This window comes from Colletes latitarsis, chromosome 10 (genome assembly GCF_051014445.1).
Source record: "Colletes latitarsis isolate SP2378_abdomen chromosome 10, iyColLati1, whole genome shotgun sequence".
In the NCBI taxonomy this organism is placed as follows: Eukaryota; Metazoa; Arthropoda; class Insecta; order Hymenoptera; family Colletidae; genus Colletes; species Colletes latitarsis.
In genome coordinates, this window is record NC_135143.1 from 13,011,722 (window position 1) to 13,036,679 (window position 24,958).

At 39.5% G+C, this 24,958-nt stretch overlaps 2 protein-coding genes across 6 annotated transcripts; one reads left to right on the plus strand and one right to left on the minus strand.

Annotated features, from left to right (window-relative positions):
• Positions 1-454: 454 nt before the first annotated feature.
• Positions 455-23,476, plus strand: LOC143346776 (uncharacterized). 5 transcript variants are annotated; one of them, XM_076775241.1, is made up of 11 exons: positions 455-626; positions 11,662-11,773; positions 12,403-12,512; positions 13,994-14,104; positions 15,019-15,201; positions 15,440-15,698; positions 15,777-15,866; positions 16,475-16,632; positions 20,797-20,889; positions 21,163-21,243; positions 21,321-23,476. In XM_076775241.1, exons 2-11 carry the CDS (start codon positions 11,709-11,711, stop codon positions 22,325-22,327), a joined length of 2,157 nt encoding a protein of 718 aa, XP_076631356.1. In that variant the 5' UTR covers positions 455-626; positions 11,662-11,708; the 3' UTR covers positions 22,328-23,476. The 5 variants fall into 5 exon arrangements, with proteins under 5 accessions (XP_076631356.1, XP_076631357.1, XP_076631359.1 ...); XM_076775242.1 differs by lacking the exon at positions 455-626 and adding an exon at positions 9,183-9,644; XM_076775244.1 differs by lacking the exon at positions 455-626 and adding an exon at positions 9,183-9,554.
• On the minus strand, positions 17,966-19,633 carry Acbp1 (Acyl-CoA binding protein 1). Its single transcript, XM_076775246.1, has 3 exons — positions 19,466-19,633; positions 19,093-19,207; positions 17,966-18,668 (listed from the first exon to the last, which is right to left on the minus strand). The coding sequence occupies exons 1-3, from the start codon at positions 19,478-19,480 to the stop codon at positions 18,514-18,516; spliced, it is 285 nt and encodes a 94-aa protein (XP_076631361.1). The 5' UTR covers positions 19,481-19,633; the 3' UTR covers positions 17,966-18,513.
• Positions 23,477-24,958: the final 1,482 nt, after the last annotated feature.

Sequence of the window (24,958 nt, forward strand, 5' to 3'; positions counted from 1 at the left end):
TTTTGAACTAGATCCTTCGATGATGCACTGCATACTTCGGGGTACAATATATATCTCAAGAATAGAAACCTATGTTTTAAACGTACCTTGAAACAACATCATTGCGTTAATTGCAATTTTGTGTAATGCAAGAAACTTGCAATTTGTTCGACGAACAGTTCCTTCCATTGAATCCTACAAGTTTTTCATCAAAGTTAAGGTTTCCACGCTTTGGCGACTGTTCTATGGACGTGTATGAATATTTCATGCTGCTTGCAACGAGCTTCTGCGAAGTTACGGCTGTATACATAGGTGCAACTGTATGATATATAATTATTAACAGTTATTATTAAAAAATTCTCTCTTGAAACTGTACGGAACGTCTACGTTGAAATTTAATTTAACGGATCAATAATCGTAGGTAACGGTGCTCTAGAACAATCGAAACGGACGGCCATCTTGAATATCGCGAGTTTTGTTTGCGCCAACTTCACACGGCAGTTGCATTTCTCTACTTTTTCGCGAGATTGTCGCTTCTCGTCCACTGTGTGTCTGTCTTTGGTCCAAAACGAAAACAACAACCCGTTTTTCGTGGAAAATTTGTTGCTGAGTGTGATCGACAAGAAATAAATAGGAGCCACTTCTCGGTAAGTCCCTAATACCGTGATTTTTTCATGAAAATTTCCATGAAACTACGACATCGAAGGGACTGTCGTAACATGACTAACGTGTTCCGCTTGAAATTTTCGAGAACAACACGGTTCCCGATATTGTTCCCTGCGTGTTACTACGAAATTCGGTATTCTCGTGATTCGAACCAGCTCCGTATATTATGACAACGCATTTTTTCAACGCTTTCGATAACATTTACCGCAAGACAAACGTTACGTGCTTTCGACAAAACTGCTCGTGTCATTTACAGTCGATAATGACCGTGCTGGCGTGTACTATTGCTAGATAAAAGATAAGCACCCGACAACCGTTGGTAACGTTATCGAAAAGACGCTTTGTACCTAGAAATATCTGGAATTTAACTAATATTAACTATTGAGAACCCTTGGCGAGAAGGTTGCCGTATTTTCGTCTTCCGATGATAATTTATCGTTAACGAAATTCTGAACGATCATGCACGTGGTTCTTGTGCAATGGACAACTGTTTTGATTCACGTTTCTTGGAAATATTACCGTATTGGATCGGTACACTCATTTTCTATGTCTTATCAGATTCGTAAGGCGGATAAATAGATAGTTTGTCGCAAATCGGAAGATTGTAAAATGTTATTCCACCGATTTGCTAGACATTATTGAATATCAGGGGTATACAATCAATAGTCATTATTCTTTTAAAGCTTTGAATACATAACATGCATTAAATATGAAGTGTATAGTCCACTTTGCAAATTATAAATTGTAGGGGGCAAACCAATGCTTTGTACTTATAACATTTCTCAATATTTTATTCTTTTATCCCAATACTTTGTTATCAAGTTTCAATGTGTTTAAATATGATATTGGAGTTGAAATATTACTTTAAACTTAGGACATGCTTAATTGTTACATTTTTTGTACCTGCAAGTGTTATGTTGTGACATGTATGTACAAGATTAATTCCAAAAACAGATGTTATTTTTTGGTTTTATGATATAGTACACATTACCAATTAACATTAAATTACATTGCATCATACTACCCCCTAAAACATAGAAAATTTAAAGGTATTAGGAACAATGGAACCAAAGTAGCAATTATTCTGTTCTTGATCAGGAATTGTCCAATAATTTGTACAATGATGCATCGACTGAGATTATAATTATCGGCTAAGGCACATTAAAACCAAGGCTAAATTCCAATTTACCTCTTTTGTCGTACCATTAAAAGTGTTCAAAGTATTTTTATCTTGTAACCCTGTAACATTTATCATTGCAGAAGCAGAGTTAATGAGAATTAACAAAGAGTAAACTGTTGCAATAAGTAGCTGTATTAATTGGTACAAAATGAGGAAATCCATGGAGATCCTGCAGTTTGCACTATAGTCGCGGTTTGCACGCTGCAATACGACGACAATAGGCATTGAAACAATACTAACGGGATTTTTTTTCCGTCGCGTGTAACAAATCCCACGGCTGTTTCAAAGTCAGGAAGCGGATCATCGACCACAAATTATCGCCGAGCACGCGTTTCTTCTTCTAATTGCCTCTCCCCGCTTAATTGTTCACTTCTTTCGTTGTCTGTTAAATTTCAACAGAAAAGGGACAGATTCTCAGCAAGAGAATGCTTTGAAATTTGATATGATTTCACAATCAATGTGAGTAATATCAATTTTCCTCATTTAGACAAGCTTTTCTGCTTTTGTCTAACTGGTAAGATCGCATCGATCATTGCGACCATTTCGTAATAGCCAACGTTTCTTCATTACTAATCGTTCATTGTGATCGACCAAACAACGTAACTCGTGCCGCTTCCATATTAAGTACGATTATGCGTACGAGGGACAGAGACACAAAGCCATCATTTCGCCTCGTGTCTCCTTTCGACGTTGACTATAGTCATAGTCGTTGACTGAGCAATTAACGTTGCCAACGGTGCAACGTTATATCCGTTGTTTAAGGGACGAAAGTCAAATTTTTTATATTTCAATTTACAGCAATACATTTAATAAAAACGAAGCAATAACTTACAAAAATCTTTCACTATTATTAAAAATAAAAAATTTTAGTTTCAGTCCATGAAGAAATATATAACAAATGAAATGTTGCGAAATGATATTTACTACCAGTCGTTAGGTGATAAAATTTGATTGGCAAACATAAAAATACACGATTAAATGTCGGCAACTAAGGTTGATGAATTGGTACGTAGTGCAGGAGTCGTATTTGAAGGGTTAATGAATAAAGGCATACACCTATTTTCGGTTCATCGATTTGACTTCCTATACTATGTAAATAGACGCCACCGGTAGGTTTGATTATGGTGCAGTGTTGCGCGATATTGCGTAACATCGACCACTAAAAATACCATTTTATTCTGTTTTGTTCCGTTCGAGTTCAGTGGTTTAATACATGCGAAACCGTCGTCCGCAGCGGCGTGTATCTTTAGGAAGGTAATACGCAACATGTGTTGCGCTAGGTCGGGAGCAGAAAATGTCGGTTAAAAGGCCAATGAAAGGGTCTAGGACAACTTCGACGGCCGTGGTTAATTTTAGTTGTATAGTCCGACCGGGGTCCCATCTCTGTGAACCCCGAGAACTTCGTCTACGAATCGAGAACTCTCGAGACGTGGGTCCTGACGAGGCCCTCCGTCTTTCGATTTCAACATCTACGTTTCTAAATATTCAAACAGTAAATATTGCGAATTTACTTAACAGTCGACTTGGAAGGCCCTAATTTAGACATTTTATTATTGATTTTGTTACAGATTATGAAGGATTCTGAATTTTTTTAATAGTCCTGAGTACTCGTCCGATTAATATTGCTAATCTACTTAGCAATCGTTTTGGAAAACTCAAATTCAGTTCAGTTTGAACCAGCTGACGCGAAACGAACGATATTATGGCTGCATATTTGATGTATCGGTATAGATTGCTTGGGGTACCAAGGTATCCCGGTTGTCTAAACGAGGATTAAGCAAAGCGTTTAGTTGTCCCAATAGTCGACTTGGAAGTCGCAGGACCGAGCGTAGTGAACCAAGATCTTTGTGCTCGCGACAAAGAAATATTCGCGGCTGTATTTTAAACCGTGCAAGGATGGCGGCCGTATCTCGAACCGTCGTCCTTCTGGCAGGAACAAACACAACCTTCCGAGACCGGGAGACATACGCGAAATCCTTTTTCCTCGATACATCGCTCACTGCCCGAATATGTAAAACTGACGTCACACCTCCTCGGGAGAGCGCAAAAGGACGCCCACCGTGTTTCTCTCCAGACTCTTTTCTCTCTCCTTCTTTCACGACCAAGTCTTTACACACTCCGTTGCATTTTCCATGGAAAACCACGAACGATACCAGGAGGTCGACGCTTGATTTTCATTTTTCCAATATTCGCGACCGTGTAAGAGCTGCAATCAAAGTTGTAACCGCCTTCCCGTCGAGATCTTCCACTTTTCTACCAGTGGCCTCGGCTTCGTGGCTTAAAAAATCACACGACGCTCGAATATAATTTATCGTTGGTAAACAAATGTTTCTCGTGAATGTTCTCTATATAGGACACTGATATTTAATGGGTTTATCGGAACACGCCCGTCCGATGTATGTTAGGAGCCGAGAAAGTGAAGTTATCGCTCGAGTTTAATTGATAACAGGGCCCGCGAATTGAAGGATGATCGACGTAGCATGTTACGTCCAAGTCGAACACCAGTTCTGGAATAATTACGTGGGTATAATAAGTTGGTCCGTGGTAATCGCGTGGGTTGCGAGTTTTGTAAATGTGTTAGTATTTCTGCAACTAATTTGTTGAGGACTTTATTGTCGCCCACGTTCTATTGGATTTTCCTTGAAAAAACTTAGTACCGATGCTCTTCATAAAACAGACCAGAACATGAAAATTAGTTTCTTACACGATAGAGGGATTTATAGTAATCGTTCGACTAACAAAGTCATCGTGTATCCGATCCTTTCGTTCTTGAATTAGTGCCCAAACGCTTCTCGACGATTTCGGTGATCATATTTGGACGAATGTCAAGACCAAAACTGGTACACGACGATTATTAACGATTCTCGCTAACTAGAAACTTCGTGTCGCATAAAACCACGATTATTCGAGATAGCAAACGATTCCAGTTTAATTATTCGGGACTTCTATAAAAAGTTCTGTACCGAGGTGTTTAAATGCGAAGAATTTTTCAAATTTGAAGAATGTTATCGTGTGTGTAATTTAAACAATTCTTTTCTGCGCGATAAAAAGGCAACTTTGATAATGGCAATTGCTCGATATCCAGTTTTGTTAGTATTGTGCAAGATTCTTATCTCGAAGCGAATGCTTAAATTTAATATATCGAGAGATAGTGGTAATAACAAGCACATCAAATATGACCTTCCAATTCTTTTCCATAAAAAAAAATTGCTCTCTTTCGACAATACGAGGCGGAAGTGTTAATACTGATCCGTAAAATGTCAAGATCAACGCGAGGACGTTTATCTTTCGAGGTGCGTTTGTAATCTGCATCTTCAAGGATGCCCGTATCAGAATAAAGGATCGAATTGCATCGACCGTCGTTTCCTCTTTACGGATTAGAGAAATACTCCCAGTTTTCGTCTGTACTATAGGTATTTAAGATTGTTTTAAGACCTACAAGTTGTTTCAATTATATTTTATAGTTTTTAATCAAAATTCATTCGTTGATTGTATTAGTGTTTATTGTTTCAGTGAGAAAAGCAATGTATGTCAAGAGTTTGTAGTGGCCATTGAACCATTTGCTTACAATATGCTAAATTTAGCACAACTCGTTCGTACCAAACGGGCTAAAGCAAATTCTTGAACACCAAAAAATTTGAAATAGTTCAATGCGTTTGCGTTCCAAAAATCAGATTTTTGTCTTAAAAGCGAGACGTTATAAGCCAGGGGATTAAACCCAGGTTAAGAATCCCCTTAGGACGATCAATGGTATAAATGGAGGTGGTTCAGGATGATCCTTTGAGTAAAATGGCTCCTTACACATTCGCGAAGTTCCAGAGTAAATGGAACATCATCAATGATATTCCTCAGGCTGGGCTTTCGATCAATCGTGAAACCTGTTCCCGTGCGAACAAATTTCTGGTTAGGTTACGAGGACATTCCGAGAATCGTACGGCTTTCAAAGCAGGATTTCCCGGTGATCGGGGGTCCGATCGACGAATTTTCAGGCTGAAAGCCAGTTTTTCGTCCAACGGCGTGTCCGATTGGTTCACCCACAGCGCCGTTACGAACACAATAGGCATCCGAAACATTTGGAATTGGTATTACGCAAGACATCGAATCCAGTTCTCTTCTACTCGGGCGCCAGTGAATTTTAAATACCGAAGACTCGTTTCCAGCCGCGTTCCTCGCGCTAAATCGCTGAAGGTGGACGACGAACTTCTCGGTACCGGGCGTAGTAGCTTACATTTGAAATATTGAACTTCTAATTCACGAGAAAGACGAAAAGTCGACTTATTGGAACCCGTTAGAAGCCAGATCCACCCTTAAGAACTGTTCCAAGTACCTTCGTTCTGGAAGCTCACGAGTTCGCATTATTTTATGGAGCTGAACGTTGAAGGCAGAGACGCGCGGTTGATTTTCTAAGGACAATGGACCCGAAGAACAGACGCGTTCTTTAGACCAAACTGTTGGAAAAACGCCCACGACGACCCACGTCGCGATGACTGTTTGTACGTTCTTACCTGGGACGCGCGTTAAACGTGTAGGCTGGCCAAAATCACCTCCGAAAGCGGCGTGACTCATGGATTTCGCGATCCTCGTATAAACGTACAGATTTATTATAAGCCACAGGGCGCTTCCTAATTCGCAATTTCGGTTTGCTTCTTAACCATCGCGAATCGTATCGTGATACACGATTTTCTTTCGAACATTTTATGCTACGTCGTCCAGACGTGAAACGTGTTAACCCGTGTCTGTGCCATTTAGCTCAACGAAATCCGGGCCTAAACGGTAGGCGTAAACGCGCGGTAAACAGACCAGACTAAACTGCTTTGTAACGGAGGTTATAAGAATCGTGACCGACTCTTGTGGCGTACTGATAGGAACTAAAACTCAATCACGGTCGTGATTTGTTGTCCGCGAGTCTGGCTCGTGATATTTATGTTTGGGCCAAAATCTTAATCACGAGTCAGACTCGTTAAAGTACGGGAAAGGCTTAAAGGACCGCAAAACTCCAGAATTCCTATTCGAAGACCTTCGATGTCGATTTAATCCAGGGCTTAAGAAATAAGTATAGTAGCTGTTTATCGCACGCGGAAAACGATGGCCGTCTTAGCGCAACGTCCTCGATCCGATCGCGGAGGTGGTCTTTGGAATCGTGTGTCGCTAATGGACGCAAACGCTGTTCACCTGGCGACCAGAGACAAATCCTGTTCACCTAGTAACACACTCCAACAATTCCACTTCGGACACCCAAGTTCTAATTAGAAACCAGCCATTCGAATGGTCACAAAGTTCCATTGCAGTCTCGTTCTCTTAAGGGGACATTCTCGTTCAGATGTCCCCAAAAATCGACTCTTTTATTGCATTCTTTTGTGTTTCAAATCCTCTTAGGCAACGATTTTTTTCGAATATTACCTATCGTGTTGGAGTTACTTATATTAAATAAAAATTTTTCTGGTCACACGTTATATTTTCGATAATGAATTTTTTTCTCGAAAGTGTGTAGGATTTCGGGGGTATGTCTATCCACCAAAAGTGATTGTAATTGGTTCCTGGAACTAAAAGTAATTTTTTTAGAACGATTTGAAATTTTTCAATTTCGTCAAAAAATTTGTCCACTTACTGAATTTTTTTCTCGAAACTGCGTAGGGTTTCAGAAGTATATGTATTCACCAAAAATGATTGTAATTGACCCCCGCAACCGAAAATAATTTTTTCAGAATTAATTAAAATTTTTTTTTTTCGTCAAAAAATTTAGGCACCTACCCCCTGTCGATTTTTCTTAAAAATTCGTTTTTGATTTCTAGCAATTTTATTTGACGCCCTACAGAAAAGTTGTGTAATACTTTTTCGTAGGTACTCATGAGCTCTACTTCAGAAAAAAGTTTCATTGAAATATATTCACTATTGTAGGAGTTATGGCCGTTTGAAAATTGGACCATTTTTATGGGGTTTTTCTCATTTTTCGGGGTCAAGGACCAACTTTTCGAAGATTTTTAGAATTTCTACATATTCTACACTAAAGTACGCGTCGTTTGGTTTTTTAAACATTAAAATCGTCCAATCCGTTCAGAAGTTATGACATTTTAAAGATTCGCATGAAAATTCGGGCAGACATTTCTGGCCAGAAATTATATTTTCGGTAAGGAATTTTTTTCTCGAAACTGAGTAGGATTTCGGGTGTATGTCTATTCACCAAAAATGATTGTAATTGGTCCCTGCAACTAAAAATAATTTTTTTAGAACGATTTGAAATTTTTCAATTTCGTCGAAAAATTTCAACACCTACCCATGTCGATTTTTCTTAAAAATTCCTACGCTTCAACTGCTTAGTATCGACGTCACTGCTGGATGCATACAACTGTGACTTCTTTATTTGTGTAAAATATAATTCGTAACATTTATCGAAGAATAGTCGAGGTAAATATGCCGGTTATTCGAACATATTGGATAAACGGGTACCGGATAATCAGATAACTATTGTATAGAGTGTTTCGAATTTACGTGATCAGATTTAGTTACGAATAAGGGACCATAAAACAAATAAATGCGTCCTCTGTAAAGTATGTTCGCGAACGCGCCGTTTAGAAGATATTATCTTGTAAAGTTACAAGACTTAGGGAAGAATAATAACATCGTTCTACGAATTCGCTTAAAAATGCAACCACAGGATTTCCGTACTCGACGCGTGCCAAGATTTTAAATTTTAGTTATTGTATACCGATAGTTCGCAGGCCATGATGCCGTTGCTTTAAAATCAAGATTTTAATAAGATTCTATTTACTGAAAAATTGTTTTTGTCTACAAGGAAAAATGGCAGACGCGAGCACCACACGAAAATATCAGAAATGTCACTCGCACCACAAAAATACCGCACATGCCGCGCACGCTACGTAAACAATGCAAAAATACACACACGTATATCAAATACCGCACACTGTACATAGTGTACTACACACAACGCATAGGTACCAAAAGCTTACCCTTGCGCAAGCGCGGTAGATCGTTTCGTCGTTTAGGTAACGAATGCATATATTTCTTCGCTTTATTTGAAGAATCTTTATCCGGAAACGCTAGGAACCTACATAAAAATTGAAAATCGTGGAAAATTATCGACATACTTTTCGATCGAGGCGCGAATTTTGTCTTACAACGAGCGCAAAGAGAATCCACTTGGCCACTTAAGGACATCTCTGTTCGAATATTGTTTTGATAGAAATGATTCACTGCGTTCTAGTATAGTCCTGTTGGAATGGAACGAACAGAATGCAGCGGGCGACATACTCTGTCTACCAGACTTTTCTGCCTGGCGAGAGAGGGAGACCGAGAAGTGGGATAGAACGTAATGACCTCCACCTCCGTGTTTCGAACTATTTTCGATACACGTCTCGGCTAACTTTAGCGTTTTCGTTAGTCCAGTCTTTGACTTTGGGCCGCCAGTTTTCCACCGAGCAGTCGTCCGTGCGCCCCGCTGAAAACCAGCCAGTCGGTTGTTCCGGACGTTCGACCGGTTTCGTCTTTCGCGCGGTTCCTTTCGAGCATCGGATATCGTTCGAAACGTTTCTGCGTTGCACGACGACGCCGCGACGGAGTGAAATGTTGATACACGGGGGTGTGGTGTTGCCGATGAACGACCGCCGAAGTCCGATTCTTTCGTGAAAGTGAGATTCGCGTGTCCGGAAGTTAAAGTTTACGGCCCCCCGAGGAAGCTCCGGAAGCGATGAGGTTGACATTCCCTGGGCAAGTTCGTTTCTTCGTAATTACAAGTGTAACGAAAGTACTTCGAGGCGATTCGATCGCTTTTAACAGGGCTTGAAAAGGCTTCGAAATATAGGTAGCTACTTAACAAAATATAGTCGACACTACTGAATGAAAGTCTCGGTTTTCCTGGTTTCGTAATTCAGGCCGCTCTCAGAATTTTATTCGAACGTTGAACGACGAATAAAAACCTGATACGTGTTTATACAATTTATCGAGAATCGTTATAGCCTTTGTCCGTTGTTGTGAGATTTTTATCCGGTCTAGATTATTGCACGTTTCTGCCAAACAACGGTCCGCGAGGGGTTAATTATTCAGGGAAAACCCGAACTTAGAGGATGGATTCGCGCGTACTCCGGCCGGAGTGTGCCATTTATACACGATGCTACGTAACTATTTTGAAAACTGCGCGTAAAATTAACTCGGCGGAATATATGTGTATACGTATATTCGACTGCTCCGCTGGAATACTACATAGTACGGCGGGAACTATTTTGGAGAGCTGACACCTATTTTTTGCCAGCCACCTCTTCTTCCGATCGTCGGGAACTGAATGGAGCGCAACGTGTAAACCCTTTGCGGTCTTGCGCCTCTAGATTTATTTTTATTTCGATCTGGCCGTGATGCAGAGGATCCCTGAAAATGATTTGCACCGTGGTTAGAATTTTCCATGACGCCAAACGCCTGGGCTATTATAACTAGTGAAAATTGTGGCCGAGTGTTTTGTCAGACGTATAATTAGTTTCCTGAGTAATTCGAGTTCTAATCGCAAATAGTACAGTAAATAATATGAACTTGACACGGTGCCGTCCGCCTTGAACCAATCTTTATCATTAGGTTGTAGAAACGAATTCGGTGCCTTTGCGTTAAATTATTTTTTAACGCTAGGTTAACGCGTTTACTGCCACCAGTTTTTCATGCCCGGAGATGTCCTGAAATGAAAAAATATTCGATAATTCAGTGGGGTAAATAACGTTGTTTGTTACAATTTTATAAGTATTAGGGCTCTTCCATTGGTAAACTATATTGCAACGAGTCCCGAGTTCGAAGTGATCACTATGGCAGTCAACGTGGCCACGCTGTTGAATGCTAAATGCTCTTGCAATTTGTATTCAACGACTCTTCGAATACCGGATATGATAATATTTCATAATCTAAGCAAAAGCGTCTTTAAAGGGAGCATCGACCACCTGTTGCTCGAAGACGTCTCTCAAAAGCATTCGACCAACGTGGCACTCTTTGTGATAAAAATACATCTGCAAGAACAACGAACATATGAATTCATTTAGTTATTTACAGACGTAGTCTGTAATTAAAGTAAAATTTATACATTGGATAAAGTAATGTTAAGATACAAGTTAGTTTTTTGCATTTTAATATTCGTGCCCCAAAATGTCCGTCCGCGGAAAATTATAAATGATTTAACAATCCGCTGACAAAGATGAGTCAATTATGACCCATATTCTGTTTTCGTCATCGGACGATTCATAGATTGTTTATATTATCGGCGTTGAGTTGGAAACTCAGAGTCTCAGAGCCTCTCTAGTTTAGTATTACTTGTAATATAAAGACGGGAATCTGCTACAGTTCGTTATTTAACATCTATCGAGTTTGAAAACGTGGGTCAGAAGTGACCGTGTTCGGCCATCTGTTAATTTAAAGGATCCGAATTAATTTCCGTAGCCAATACTTCTGGATATTGGATAAGAAAACGGAAACTCTGTTTTTACTTAACGAAACATTCCCATTTGTTGCGAAGCTCGGAAACGCGTTCTGCTCAGGATTTCAGCTACGTAGAACGAAGGTGAACCGTAGTATGACGTCGACGATGACTCATAGACTCGCACGGCAACTGCAAAGGGTTAAAGACTCGGGATAAACGAAAGTTTTTGTGTTCGAAGGCGTAAAAGTGACCTGATCGATCGGTCAATCGCGTACGTTCGCGCCGAGAACAGTGTTAGCCATCGTGTCAGCTAAACGAAACTGGGATAGCTGTATTTTTCCTGTGTTCCCGGCCTATTGACTCCCGTTGTCGCGGCGTGTTTGCCAATTGGCCTGCTAATTATGATAACTGTTCTCGCATTGTTCGACAGGTGGTTGCCTAAGCCCTGACATCCGAGCACGAGCACAACAGCAAACGATGGTCGACTATTACAAGGTACTCGAAGTGCAACGGACCGCCGCCAGCGGGGAAATAAAAAAAGCGTGAGTATCCATTTCTCTATCTAAAACAAAAAAATTAACGCTAGATTCACGGAACCCATCAATTCCATTCCATACTTAATGTTACAGGACGTATAAATATTATTTGCTAGCAATTTATGTTATATTTTATTGACGCAGCTGCATTTTAACTGATCAAACCATCATGGCCTTCATTTGAGGATCACTTTTTGAAATGTAATCTACAAATGAAAAGCTACGAATTAACCATCCGTTATTCATTCATCGAAAAAAGAACATAAATTATTGTTTACGATTTGTTGTCTAGCGTTATCTATAAAATTGATATCGAAACGAATTTGTTTGAATAATCGACGTTCCACTGTGCTCGAAGTGGGTCTGATTATTTGTTATTGCCGCGAGATCGTTTTATTTTCCAAGCTGTGACTCTGGTAACCGAAGAAAGATTGAATGAATAGCTTTTTACTCTTCGTTGAAACAGCTGGCATTGGTCCAGGAGCCAACGCTTGTACCGTCCCAGCTCGCAGTTAAAACAGAATAGAAAGATATTTTCCGAATACCTCCGCGTTAAAAGTGCTTTCGAATGTTATGTGTAATATATTCTTCGCTCTTAATCCTTGAGTGAACAATGGTATTGTTGCTGTTTACAGATACAGAAAATTAGCGCTGAAATGGCACCCAGACAAAAACCCCGACAACTTGGAAGAAGCGAACAAGAAATTCAAAGAAATATCCGAGGCGTACGAAGTACTGATCGATGGTAAGCTCCGCTTACGATCTTCCATTTTCCATCTACGAACTCTACAGGCATTGTACATAATGTTAATTCTCAAATGCAACTGGCAAGTTCGAAAAAAAGAATTGAAAAAACGTTCCAGCAATTATACGATGTTACTGTGCTATGTCAGTTCTTGCTGTTTGTCTGGGAATCAATTTTCCGTGGCTTTGATTAATGCCTGATCCAAATCGATGAACGGCACCTAGCTTCAGTAACGAAACCGTACAGCGTGCAAAGCGTTGCGATGCCAACAGGAGATGAACGACAGGGGGCTCCTGCTTGTCAGCAAAGCCGAATTTCGCATGAGCATTTTCTTTCAAGTGGTCTCCAAGTAGTACGACTTATTCTGGGACCCAGTAACGTGACTCGATCAAGCGACTCGACCAGATCTAGAACAAATCAATCGTTTTTCTTTTTTTTTTTATGAACGGCTGTTTCGTCAGCAGAACATTGAACGTAATCAAGTCGGAGGAGCTGCGAGAATCAGTAACTCTCTGATTGTTGGAAACAGCTATTCCAGGAATAAGAGTCTTATAAATTCTAGAATAGTTTTTGTTTTTAAACGTCGAGGAAAAGTTGTCGCAGTTCCCTCAACGATAGTTGTTAGAAAGTTGTGACCCCTTTAAGACAGACAACCGCCTGTGACTGAGAAAAATTATGCTCTGGACATTTTATAATGTATCAATTGTTTCTGTTCTGTGATTCTAGCTACCATAAAACTATTTAATAATTGTTCTGGATCAAAACACTAGCTAATACTGAAACTTAACTATTATTAATAGTACTAATATAGTACTACTCACTGCTGTTACCGTTACTCGCAGCTCCAGGGCATTGATTCTTGAGTTTCTGCCATAGTAATCCTAGTAGTGGCTCTTACTTGCTCGAAAGTTACCCGTACAAATTTTAGGAATATCCAGAAACACTATTATCTTACATTCTGTTTTAAGTTGTTACGTTTGATGGGACCAATTTCATTTTCAGTCAATTAAGGTTGGGACTAGGTATTTCGCGAATTTTTCTGTATTCAAATAATTTATGTTAACTTAGTTTTCTCGTTTAATGTCGATTGGAAACTGCTTGATGTAACAGTTGTCGTAGTATATATTTTTGCAGCCTCGTCGAAATTCACGAGTCCTATCCACATTTATTTTTCTTAACATTTTACCTTGAGAAATTATTCTTGTAGGTCTTTAGTGAAAAGTCTTGTAAAAAAACTATATTTTCATATTTTAATAATCGAAGTTGATTGGTAATATTTGGAATACCTGAAAAATATTCGAATAGTCCCAGTCCTAGAATCAACAACACAACTGTGTAGCCGAGGCGTCGCTGTAAATAACAACCAATCAAGCCGTGTCGCCAACAAAAAAAAGATCATCAACAGCCTGAAAACGAAAGAAATTCAACCAGAAATCTTTGTTTTTTCCGGACAATCTCTCGTGACCGTGCTCGATGTCCAGATGCGAAGAGACGAACCTACGACCAACGATTGTATCAGAAGGCGTCTTCGAGGCCCGGCCGTGGATTCACCAGCCGGAGTTACTTTGACTCTGCTTTCCAGCGATTTTTCGGTACCACTTAAGAGAAAAAAGACTTTAAGAGAGAGTGGCAAGATATTGTTTTGTTCGATCTTGGATTTCCATTTTTTTTCTTTTTTTTTTAAGTCATTTTTACCTTCAGTTTTGTTTTGTTTCTGAGCACACAATCACACACTGATAAAATGTACCCATCGAACGGTGAATATTTTGTTGGGTACTCGATCGTGTACTATCTTTTCACTCGGTTTACTCGGTTGTGCTGTTTCCGATAGTCTTTGAAGCGTCGTTATCTGCTCGAACATAGGATTCAGGAGTTTCTGCCGCAAAACAGTTCCTCGGTCGTCAATTGTACCAATCCCCCGTGGAATACTCGAAAGACACTTTTTTCTCTTTCACGGTGTGAGTCGCCGTAAACGCAGTTACTATTGCCTGTACCTTTCCGCACTTCTAACCATTGCTTGATTTACTGAACGAGAGAACGACCTAATCTGCTTCCAGTAATTCTACCAATAATTCTACTTTTCAGTGACCTTAGAAGGGTAAGTCCTTGAATGGCCAAGTAGCATACACCAAGAGCTTTCTGACTATCAGATCTTGTTGATTCTATAAAAGAGATTCTTGTCCAGTTACCCATTGTTCTACGTTTCTTATTTGCTTCATAGACCTTTGATTATGTCTCAGAGTTAGGTATAGCATGGTCCTTCAAGGATTCGCACAAGTGTCCTGGTTATCCAAGAGTCCAGAGTTGTTCTCTCTTTACTGATTTTGCTGTTACGGTGTACGTAACTTCGACTGATGTTAGAAGTCATCCAGCAGTACTCTACTAACATGGCAAGCCTTGCAGTACCTGCTTCTTGGAATTTGGAGCGAATAAAACCAAGCGAAACGCATTTACAGCCTATTGTACGATCGGTGATAACGATGATTGTTTCTTGTACGCCTTTCAGAAAAGAAAAGGCGAGTCTACGACCAATATGGAAAGGAGGGTCTTCAGATGCCTAGTAACAAGAGGCGACACGATGATGACTTTGATATACACTTTGGTGGTACCTTCACCTTCAGAGACCCTGAGGAAGTATTTAGAGAATTCTTCCGTGGTACTTCTTTTGCCGACTTGTACAAGATGACTGGTAAGTAAAAACTAGTGCAAGTTGATAATTTGTAAAAATGTAAATGTATACGTTAGCGTGTGCGTGTATGTATGTACCTTGGTATGTAACAAGCAACCGTAGAGCGTGCGATTGACTATAAAAGACCTTGTATGTCGAACGATAAAAACATATCGGTGATTAACCGAATAATAAGAAAAATATCCTCGAGTTTGATCAACGAGAACTGTGATTAATTGTGTTATTAATTTTCCCAAAGACCTCAATGAAGGGTTTCACAGGCATAGCCATCCAAGCATTAACAGCATAAGCCCGTCCTTCTTTTCTCCACTCGGACTGCATTTTTCACCGTTCAACAACCTTTTCGAAGGTGCATCAGGTAATTTTGCCTCATTCAACACCTTCACGAGTTTCGACGGAACTAGCGGCGGGGGCAGCGGCGGCGGGGGTGGCGGTACTGTAAAACGAACAAGCACTTCGACCAGATTTATCAACGGCAAAAAAATCACCACCAAAAAGTAAGGAAATGAGACACATGGTTCCCGTGCCACGTTGAGGCCTGCACATTTTATGTTGCTAAACTGATTTCGTTTCAGGGTTTACGAAAACGGGAAGGAAACGATAATGTCCTACGAGAATGATGTGCTGAAATCGCAGACGGTGAACGGCGTCCCACAATCAATAATGTACTGTTAAATCAGATTTCTACAAGAAACGTTCGCTCGATCTCCGCTCGGCAATTGAGAAATTCCTGTAGTCGTTCACATTTGCGAGTAATATCTCTGTAGTTTACAAGCGATATTGTTCCTGCTACTATCTACCTGACAGAGAGAAAGAGTGAAAGTGAGAGAAAGAGAGAGAGAGAAAGCATAATTGTTCGTTTAACGAGTCCACTGCGGCTATTTTTGTCCATATCAGATCTCATCTCTCCCATCGAACTGTCTTCACTTCTCGTTGGAATTTTGTCGCGATGCTTTGGTTGTTGTTACACAGTGCCGCTGGTCGACGCACTTCTCCACGCATTGTACATGACAGAATCTAAACGAAAAGAAAACTATATACACATACGTACATACGTTTAACGCTGAACAGCTAAACGATATCAAGGCACCGATTTAATCGTGCGAAAATTCGACGACAGTGATTGGATCTCTTAGTTCGAGCGATCGCCCGTTATAAAAGAAAATAGAAAATAGAAAAAAGAAAAGATCTTTAATCGCGAATTAACTATTTCGATCAAACCGCGACAAATGCTATCGAGCTTTTGTTCCCGTCACCTTCTCTGTTTTACCAGGTTTGACGAGGCATCGACGAGTCGCCAGCTGAACGACAATGCCAGCGATATCGCGATGGCTGGCCAGAACTCGAGAACAGTCCATGGTGACCATCTGAGGGCTAGCAGAATAAAGACGCACTATCATCCACTTCTCACTAAGAAGCACACAGACAAGAGTAAGAGAATATAGAGGCCTCACAGATGCAGCCTTCTCTCATTCTTTTCCGTTCTTCACGTCTTTCGTTTACTTTTTTCTTTTTTTTATTTTTATTTTTTTTTTTTTTTTTTTTTTATTAATCTCTTTCATTTATCTATCAGACACATACATACCTACATACACGCATACATATGTGTATTCCATTACGGAGCTGATGTAAATTTCCGTCTTAATTCCTAATTAACGTCGCTTTTACTGTCGTCAAAGTAAAGAAACGTGTTCGGTGTCGTAATCCCCCATGATCCCCTCAGGGGTAAATAAAGCAATTCTTCGTAAAGAAAAAAGAACGTGTATTAGTATCTTAGCTTTCGACTGACTATTTGTTCGGCTTGAAACGATTAATAAAAATTCGCTAATAAGTTGATCAATATTTGAAAGAGCTCTCATTTTCTTCGATCATAGTGTCTGCGAAAGAAGAGAGATTGCGTATGCCGGATTCCTTCGCGTTTTATAAACAGCACTTTCTCGTTTCCGTTTGAAATATTTGACACGTTACATTTATACGGTAAGTTTCGCTTATCCTAGTTTTTTAGAGAATTAATTAATTCGATATCTCGTAAGTTACGTAATATTTGTAAGTCGCGGGAACTCGAGAACGCTTGGAATTGAGTTTTAACTCGCAGAAAGGGACACACGCACGTGAACGCATTTTACGCGGACATATACGTTCTTTTAAGGCACGTTTAACTTTGCAGCCATAACCAGTGCTCTTAAACATAAAATTGTACTACGATTACATATATGCATATATTTCAATAGCACTACCATCTACCGTGGACTCGTCGTTCCTGATAGCAGTGTAACGTTCACGTTGGATGAATGACATAATGTGTTTCTTTTTAGAGACGAACCGTGAAAAAGGGATACAGAACTAGGATTTTCTGTTACTATCGCGGAAACGTTTCCTCCCAAACACTTAAGTGTCGTAATCCTATTGTTTCTTTTAGGTAGTTTCTTGCGTATGTGTATATAATGATAAGAAAGAAATGTTAAACTTACGTGGAAAAATACATTATTAATACACACTAGTATTTACTTACTTTCTGTCGATTCCAAACCATTGTTCACCATTTTTCTCTTTCAAGATGGAAATCCGGGTCGTGGGACCAATCTCGGGATATGAATATTATTCGTTATATAGTTATATATAAAGAACTTTTATTTATTCTTTTTCGTTGAAACAGGCTTAAGTGAATTGCAAATTCACTGTATGGATTCGCCTAATATGTAGCAAATATAAAAAAAAAGCTAAAAAAAAGATGTAAAAAAATCTCCTGAAATGAAAATAATCGTTTCTTTTTTTTAATCATTTTAATATTATGTGCTGTGATGATGGTAAAAGAAATCCTAATCTATGTTCTAAAGATTATGTATACAAAAGTTATATAGTGTGTCAGTGAGTGAATTAGTGCATCTGTGGCTCTCGAGTAAACAGGAACGAAGTTGTAACTAGCGAGACGAACGATAATAGAAAAAATAAATTCAATTACCGTAATAGAAAATCACAGATTAATTTACTCGAATCGTCAATTCCTCCGCGTATCGATTGATTTTATATACATGTATTTTGATATAAAAGCTACTCAAATTTTGTAAGAAACAGGGCCATATATGCGATACCTTATCATACGTTATCAACTGATAAAAAGTACTTAAAAATATTCTTTAAAAAGTATTCAAATATTTTGCGACTATTGCACTCTGGTGTGTATAATAGTTCTTATTTTTCGATATTTTATATATTGGCAAGAGTAAGAAATTTCTAGAATCTGATAAAATTCCAGTACAAATAATTATTGTGCATAAAATATTTGTGTCAGAAATCTTGCGCCAACAGAAATTATTGCTTGCCAATTTTGGCTATTATTTCTTCGGCTATTAATTCTTCCACTTTCTCAATATATTGTTCCTTTGCATCATTTTGACTTGTGCCCTTTCTACGATCCCAAGCATCCCATTTGGCTTTGCCTTTAAAATCAAACATGCCCGGTCTCTCTAGAACAATTACATGATCATTAAAACTAATGCATTAGAATTAGAAAATACTAAAAATAATAGTCTCAAGAACACACAAAAATATTACCTCACTACAAGATATACTTCATTATTTATTCAACATTTAAATTCAGTTTTTGCATGGATGTTAGCATTTATCATGCAATTAGAATTACAGATTAAGGTTTTGAAGAACACTATTATTTTTCATTTCAAAGATTATGCAATCAAAAGTTGGAAAAAAAATTGAATGCATTTAATGTATCTTGTACCTTGCACCTTACTTGACAGTATTTCAGGCAACAAATTTTGCTTCAAAAATTTTCTGTTCTATGCAATTATGTCAATATTTACAAACTTAATAATTTGCAGTATTATTGATATAATCCAATTTAAAACAAAAACCAAAATTAATGTTACATACGTGTATTACAGTCCCCCACAGTTGCTTGCTTGTATAAAGAGTACAGATCAAGCATATCATTGTCTGGAGGTTGGGAACTCAGCCCCTTAACTTCCTCTGCAGCTTTGTTGAATCTCTAACAAAACAAAAACTATCTTAAGAAGTGATGCACAGTATATTCCTGTAGTAAGTGACGTGATATGTAAATTTCAAAAGAATTTTAAAACTATGTTCTTCTCTTTTTTGTGTTTTTAAAATTAAACTTCGTTTAAATCCAGTCTAGTTTGTTATGCGTAAATATTAAATTTAAGAAATTGAAAACTATATTGAGCATAACCACAGAATATGAAAATCGTGAAATTAAGAAGTACTGTTAACACAAAAATATATTTACTTCGTCTAAAGACATTGTGTTTTATCAGTATAGAGATCTGCAAAAATTCAGAAGCTTAACGTTGAATTCCACGTTAATTGCGACGTATTTGTCACGAGACTACAGTACAGAACGTCGACCAAAAATGCAGCGCCGTTTAAGTTCCTCCCACCCCTTTGCCTTGCTGTGATATGACGATGAGCACCAATACATTTTAAATTACAAAACCGTTAAGTGCTAGAGTATCTATGATCATCACGTGTTATCATAGTAGATGTTGATAACATTAACGAAGGGTTCGTACAGTTGATTATCGATCGAAACAGTAGTCGATGTCGATACGTTTGTATTGTAAGTACGAAATGGAAAATTCGTGTTCGTGTTAAAAAAATACAAGGACATAAGGGCTTGCTAAATTAGACCCACGATTAGGTACCTACTTACTATCTAATCTTTACAAATCATTAAGTTGTGTAATAAGTCCGCTTACGTCGACGAATAAATTAACAGCAACCATACGAAAAGAATGACTCGTATTTAGAAAAGGAGTTGTTTTCCCTGAATTAGCGACAGAACAAGAAGTATTGCTGGGGTGAAATGCTTTACTCCAACCATTGGAGATCTTTATTTATTTCGTATATTGAAACATTTCCGCGATGGAAAATCTTTCGACACTACCGAAGAAATAAAGCAATGAGTTTTATTGTAAAAAAGTATTTAAATTATGCAAAAGACGGTAGATCATGGAATAAAATGATATGCATATCGTTGATCAGACAAGTTCTATAGGAAATTCTTAAGTAAAATAGCCTAAACTCAATTAGACACGTTTGTCGAACGCTATAGGAGTTTATTAAAGTATACGACACGATATTTCGACAGCATGAAACCATACATTTAATAAAATTGAAGTTCGCCTAATTCTTTCCATTATCACAATCCCTATAGTAATTTATTAACCTCCTGCCTCTCTCCAACCAAATAAATTGATCGATTTAACGGGGACAAAATTGAGAATCTCTGACATGGAACGTATATCGCCATTTTTTCTTTTTATTTCGATATGATACGGTTAGATGGCGACACCAGCCCGCGTAATCATTTCTACGTAAAAAATGGCGGACTGCAAGGGTGCGTTTTGTGATTCTTTTCTCGTGCGAGTAAATTGTTAACGAACTGTGCGCAATTGTGTAAATTAATAACAAGGAGAACTCGGTAGAGCAATTGTTGTCGTGTTTTTGTAAAAATTTAAACAATTTCCACGATACATTTACTCGCGCGAGTGTTCGACAGATCGACGAAGTAACATTGTTTGACAATCATTCTAATTGTTTGTTTCGTATTTTATCTAGAGAGCAAAGAGGAGACGAACAGGCCGTCGTATAAATTAAAAGTAGATCCTCCGCAAGATTCGTCGGAAGATCCATCTAAAAATTCTGCGAGCGGTAAATATACTGTGTTGCTTTTTATTCTAAATGCGTAACTTCTGCTGCTTCTTGTACAGTGTTTTTTACCTGTGTGCGATATACGTATTCCATTCACGTTTCCTGCAATGATAAAATATAAATTAAACGTTGCATGTCGATTTAGATAGCGTACACATTGCGATAGGATATAGGTTATAACGTGGAAACTTGAAACAGCAGTGGAATCGAGTTAAATATGTACTCGCAAATGACAATTAGTTCGATACCGTAATGATTATTTAATTGTTTCAGAAAAAATGAAAAGTTCATCAACAGAGAATGACTCCCAGGAGTCTTCGTCAAGTTCTAACAAACTTACCAGTAAAACACGTTGTAAGTTAAGATTCTTTTGTAGTTGAAACTTATTCTCATGACTATTTAAACAATAACTCTACATATTTTGTGTTTAGATCCTGTATTAGCTACTTTAAAGTTTGGAAATTCATTTGGTAGCAATGACTTTTCCAATTCCTTAACCAACAAAACAAAGCCATTGATATTGAGGCCGTCTCAATTGGGAGGGGCAAAGAACAGTCAGCCTGTCAATAAAATAGTCCTACAGCCAGCAAAGTTCCAAAATCCTTTCTCGAGAGTTGTGGCCAATCTTGTAGAAGAGGAGGAAGAATCTACGAACCAGAATGAAAAGAGCAAAGCAGAAGAAAGTAAAAGCGAAGAGAAACCAGTGGAAGAAGCAAAGCCTACGTTTTTGCCATTGGGCGTGAGTACAAAGGATAACGAAAGTAATAGTGTAAATAATTCGGTGACGCCCTGTGCCTCGGAACCGAGCTTCGTCTTTGGCCAAAATTTGAAGGAACGTGTGATGGTTGGAAACGACGCTGAATGTTCCGAGAACAACGCCGAAGGTGAAGAAGGAAAGGAGGAGAGTGCCAACGAGAACGGTGCTTCCGAGCTTCTCTTTTCAAATGCCCCCGCAGTGTGTCGCAGTACGGCCCGACCTGGTCTGACGTTAACGCAAGCGGCGCAAGAACTAGAAGAGGCAAACCGTGCGAACAAAAGGAAATACAGTCAAGTGACACCGTTGACGGGCGAGGAAGGGGAAACGAATGTCCTCCAAATCAACTGCAAACTGTTTGCGTTTGATAAAGTCAGTGGCGGCTGGCAAGAAAGAGGAAGGGGTACGTTGCGGCTGAACGATCGCGACGAAGAGTCACGTTTAGTAGGTCGCACGGCCGGCACCCAAAGATTAATCTTAAACACAAAAGTTTGGCCTGGCATGACCGCGGAACGAGCCGCCCCCAAATCGTTAAGATTGACAGCGATGGATGTGCACGGGGACATAAGAATTTTCATCATCCAGGCGGCGCCCAAGGAAATCGAACAGTTGCACAAGCTGTTGCAACAGCGAATCAAACGAGCGCAAGAACGTCAACCAAAAAAACTAGCGACCGATCACTGACAATCGATAAATCATTGTTGCGAGACGTTTGCCCTTTGTTACCCAAAAGTCGCTAATATGTGAGAAGAGTCAAAGAACTTTTGAAGTATCGGACCCTATCTAGTACACGTGCGCAATAGAATGGCTATGATTTGTGCCTTCCCTTGGAAGACTTAGATCTGGATCCCGTGGCACTGATGTTTGCAGGCAGACAACAAACGAAATCGTAGCTGTCCCTGCTTACGCAGATATTGGATTATCCTGATTTTTCAGTTACGAAGTCTTTTTGTAATCATTCCTAATTGATACTTTTCTTTTTACACGGAATTCGAGCCAACGTTTTTGAAGAATGTGTTATGTATGCGCGAGTCACGGAAACACTAGGTAGCCATTTTTTGATAATAGTATAATATAGTTGATGCAGACGGCTCATGGAAGTATTGTAAACGAGAAAAAAAAAATCACAAAAAGGAAAAAAAAACAATACGGATGAGGTAGCGTTCCAGTTTTGCGGGAATAGGTCTTCGCAAAGTTTACTTCAATTTTTATCATTGAGATGCTCGTCGTTTTAGATTTTTATTCCTTCAACGAATAACAATACTTTTTCAACAACGTTACTGTCAGTTTTCATTATTTAACACGAAGCTCTGCTACGAGCGTAAGCAACGGCTCGATGCACGCATCCCACTAACGAGGAAACGATCATTAATTTTGCACGTGTCGCAAATCTATCGTGACACGTTATTTACGATTCTCGCGAGCACAAAAGATAAGCGTCATTGAACGATCGAGCTTTGTAACTACTCGTACTTGTACTTTAGATTGTAAATAGCGCCAGGAAGACTCTCGGTCTGTTTTCTTGTCGTGTTCTCGTGCGTTGGTGAAGTTGAGAGTCTGTGTTCGAGGCGGTTCCTCTCTCTCATTTTGCTTAGCAATATTTATCGTACGAAGTCTTTCCCGATCGATTAAACGAACAACCAGGACGGGGGGGCAAGTCACAATCGTGTTACGTGACATGCAGTAACGAAGAAGAATATTGTTACTTAATGCTATCCACGATAAGATCACAAGTAATAACTACGTTTCTCTGTACTTGTTACATACAGGAAGAAAAATTCACTATACACATCATTAATTACAGAAAAATACAAACGTTTGCATAAAAATTTATGCAGTAGTCTGTGTTTTCATTTCACCCTTTGGACTCGATTGGATGCACGAACGCTCCGCCGATCTCTTAACAACGTGCATAGATATGCTGGTTCTAAATAATACTCCTTTTTCGTTTCGTATCAGGTTTTTCTTTACATACCTATAGTTCGATCGAACGTATGGCATGACTCCAACTACGTAAAAGGTGTTAGCTAGAGGCGAAACAAATGGCATATAATTTCTATCTAATGTTAATACTGGTTACCGTATTTAAATAAGCAATCCTCCGACTATGCTGCTTAGTATAATTAAAAGATCGACTGCTCGGACGAGCACCGGTAAGGTGTCCATCGCCTTATAAACTCGAGCACGCTACATAATGTAGACGTTCAGTAAAAATATCATTGTTGAAAATACACAATATTTCTTTCATTTCTAATATTCAGTTCATTGCCTTGTAAACTATCCAATATCCTTCGACTCAACGTTTCGAAAATTTTTTTTAGTGAAAATTCGTGATCTATGCGATCGAATCGTCGATGTTTCCAAGACCGGAAGGGCCGAAGGAATATTTCTTAAAACGATCGGGATGCTTGGCCGCGCGTTGAGACTGTTTTCCAGACTGGAAGACGCGTTCAAGAACGAGACCTAGAATATTTGCCGTGCGCGGCGCTACGAGGACCGATGGCGGGCGACATTCAACAGGCTGATATTTATAGATTCGAGAGTTTCGTGCAAACCTACAACGTTTTAGGCGTCAAAATTCGGTTCCCGTGTTCGTCAACATCCACTCGATGATCCATGGATTCTCGTTCGACCAAGTGACGGGATCCAGCGGCATCAGAGCGTCCGAGGGTCCGAACAAAATGAAAGGAGGCACCGGATCGTGCGTATCGTATCGAACAGGCTCCGCGGAAGAAGCTGAGCCGTGTAGCTGACGTTTAAACGTTGCTGGCGCTACTTTTGGTCGTGAGACGTCCTTTCGATCGACGGTGGATAAGGTCCAAGAAGAAAAGAAGAAGAGACTGTTCCCTTCGATCGAGGCGAGAGTGACGAGAGATCTCCGACGCAACGTTTTCTTCGTCGCGGATTAGTCACACTTCGAATTTGTCAAAAACCGCGAGAGAGAAGAAACGAGGAGGAAGAGGTAGGGGAAACGATCGCCGAAGAGACCGACCAGTGCCTCTAACCGGAAGCGTAGCATTTTTGATAGTCTACCTTTTTTTAGATCGTCATCAAGGACAAGAGGGACAAGCGCAGCCCTCTGTTCGAATCTTCGAAAGGCTGCTTGCCAACTGATCGAACTTAACGGCGTGCGTTGTATCCGTTGTTCTCGATGGCTGGCAATGTCTTCGCGTCTACGATGCTTCGGGTACCGCAGCATTAATAATAATCGTCGCTCGTGAATACCGGGATCGACCGCCTCGGCGTTCACGGACCACCATGTGACGCGTCGTCGCCACGCTTGTTGCGAAACTGAAGCGAACAAGGTTCCCGATC

What these genes read in the sequence shown, in the direction of transcription:
- LOC143346776 (XM_076775241.1), top strand. Translation starts at nt 11,709, where the DNA reads ATGGTCGACTATTACAAGGTACTCGAAGTGCAACGGACCGCCGCCAGC. An exon ending in GGCGTCCCACAATCAATAAT is followed by an intron (nt 15,867 to 16,474) that starts GTACTGTTAAAT and finishes CTGTTTTACCAG; the next exon opens with GTTTGACGAGGCATCGACGA. An exon ending in ACTTACCAGTAAAACACGTT is followed by an intron (nt 21,244 to 21,320) that starts GTAAGTTAAGAT and finishes TTTTGTGTTTAG; the next exon opens with ATCCTGTATTAGCTACTTTA.
- Acbp1 (XM_076775246.1), bottom strand. An exon ending in TGTGGGGGACTGTAATACAC is followed by an intron (nt 18,669 to 19,092) that starts GTATGTAACATT and finishes TAATTGTTCTAG; the next exon opens with AGAGACCGGGCATGTTTGAT.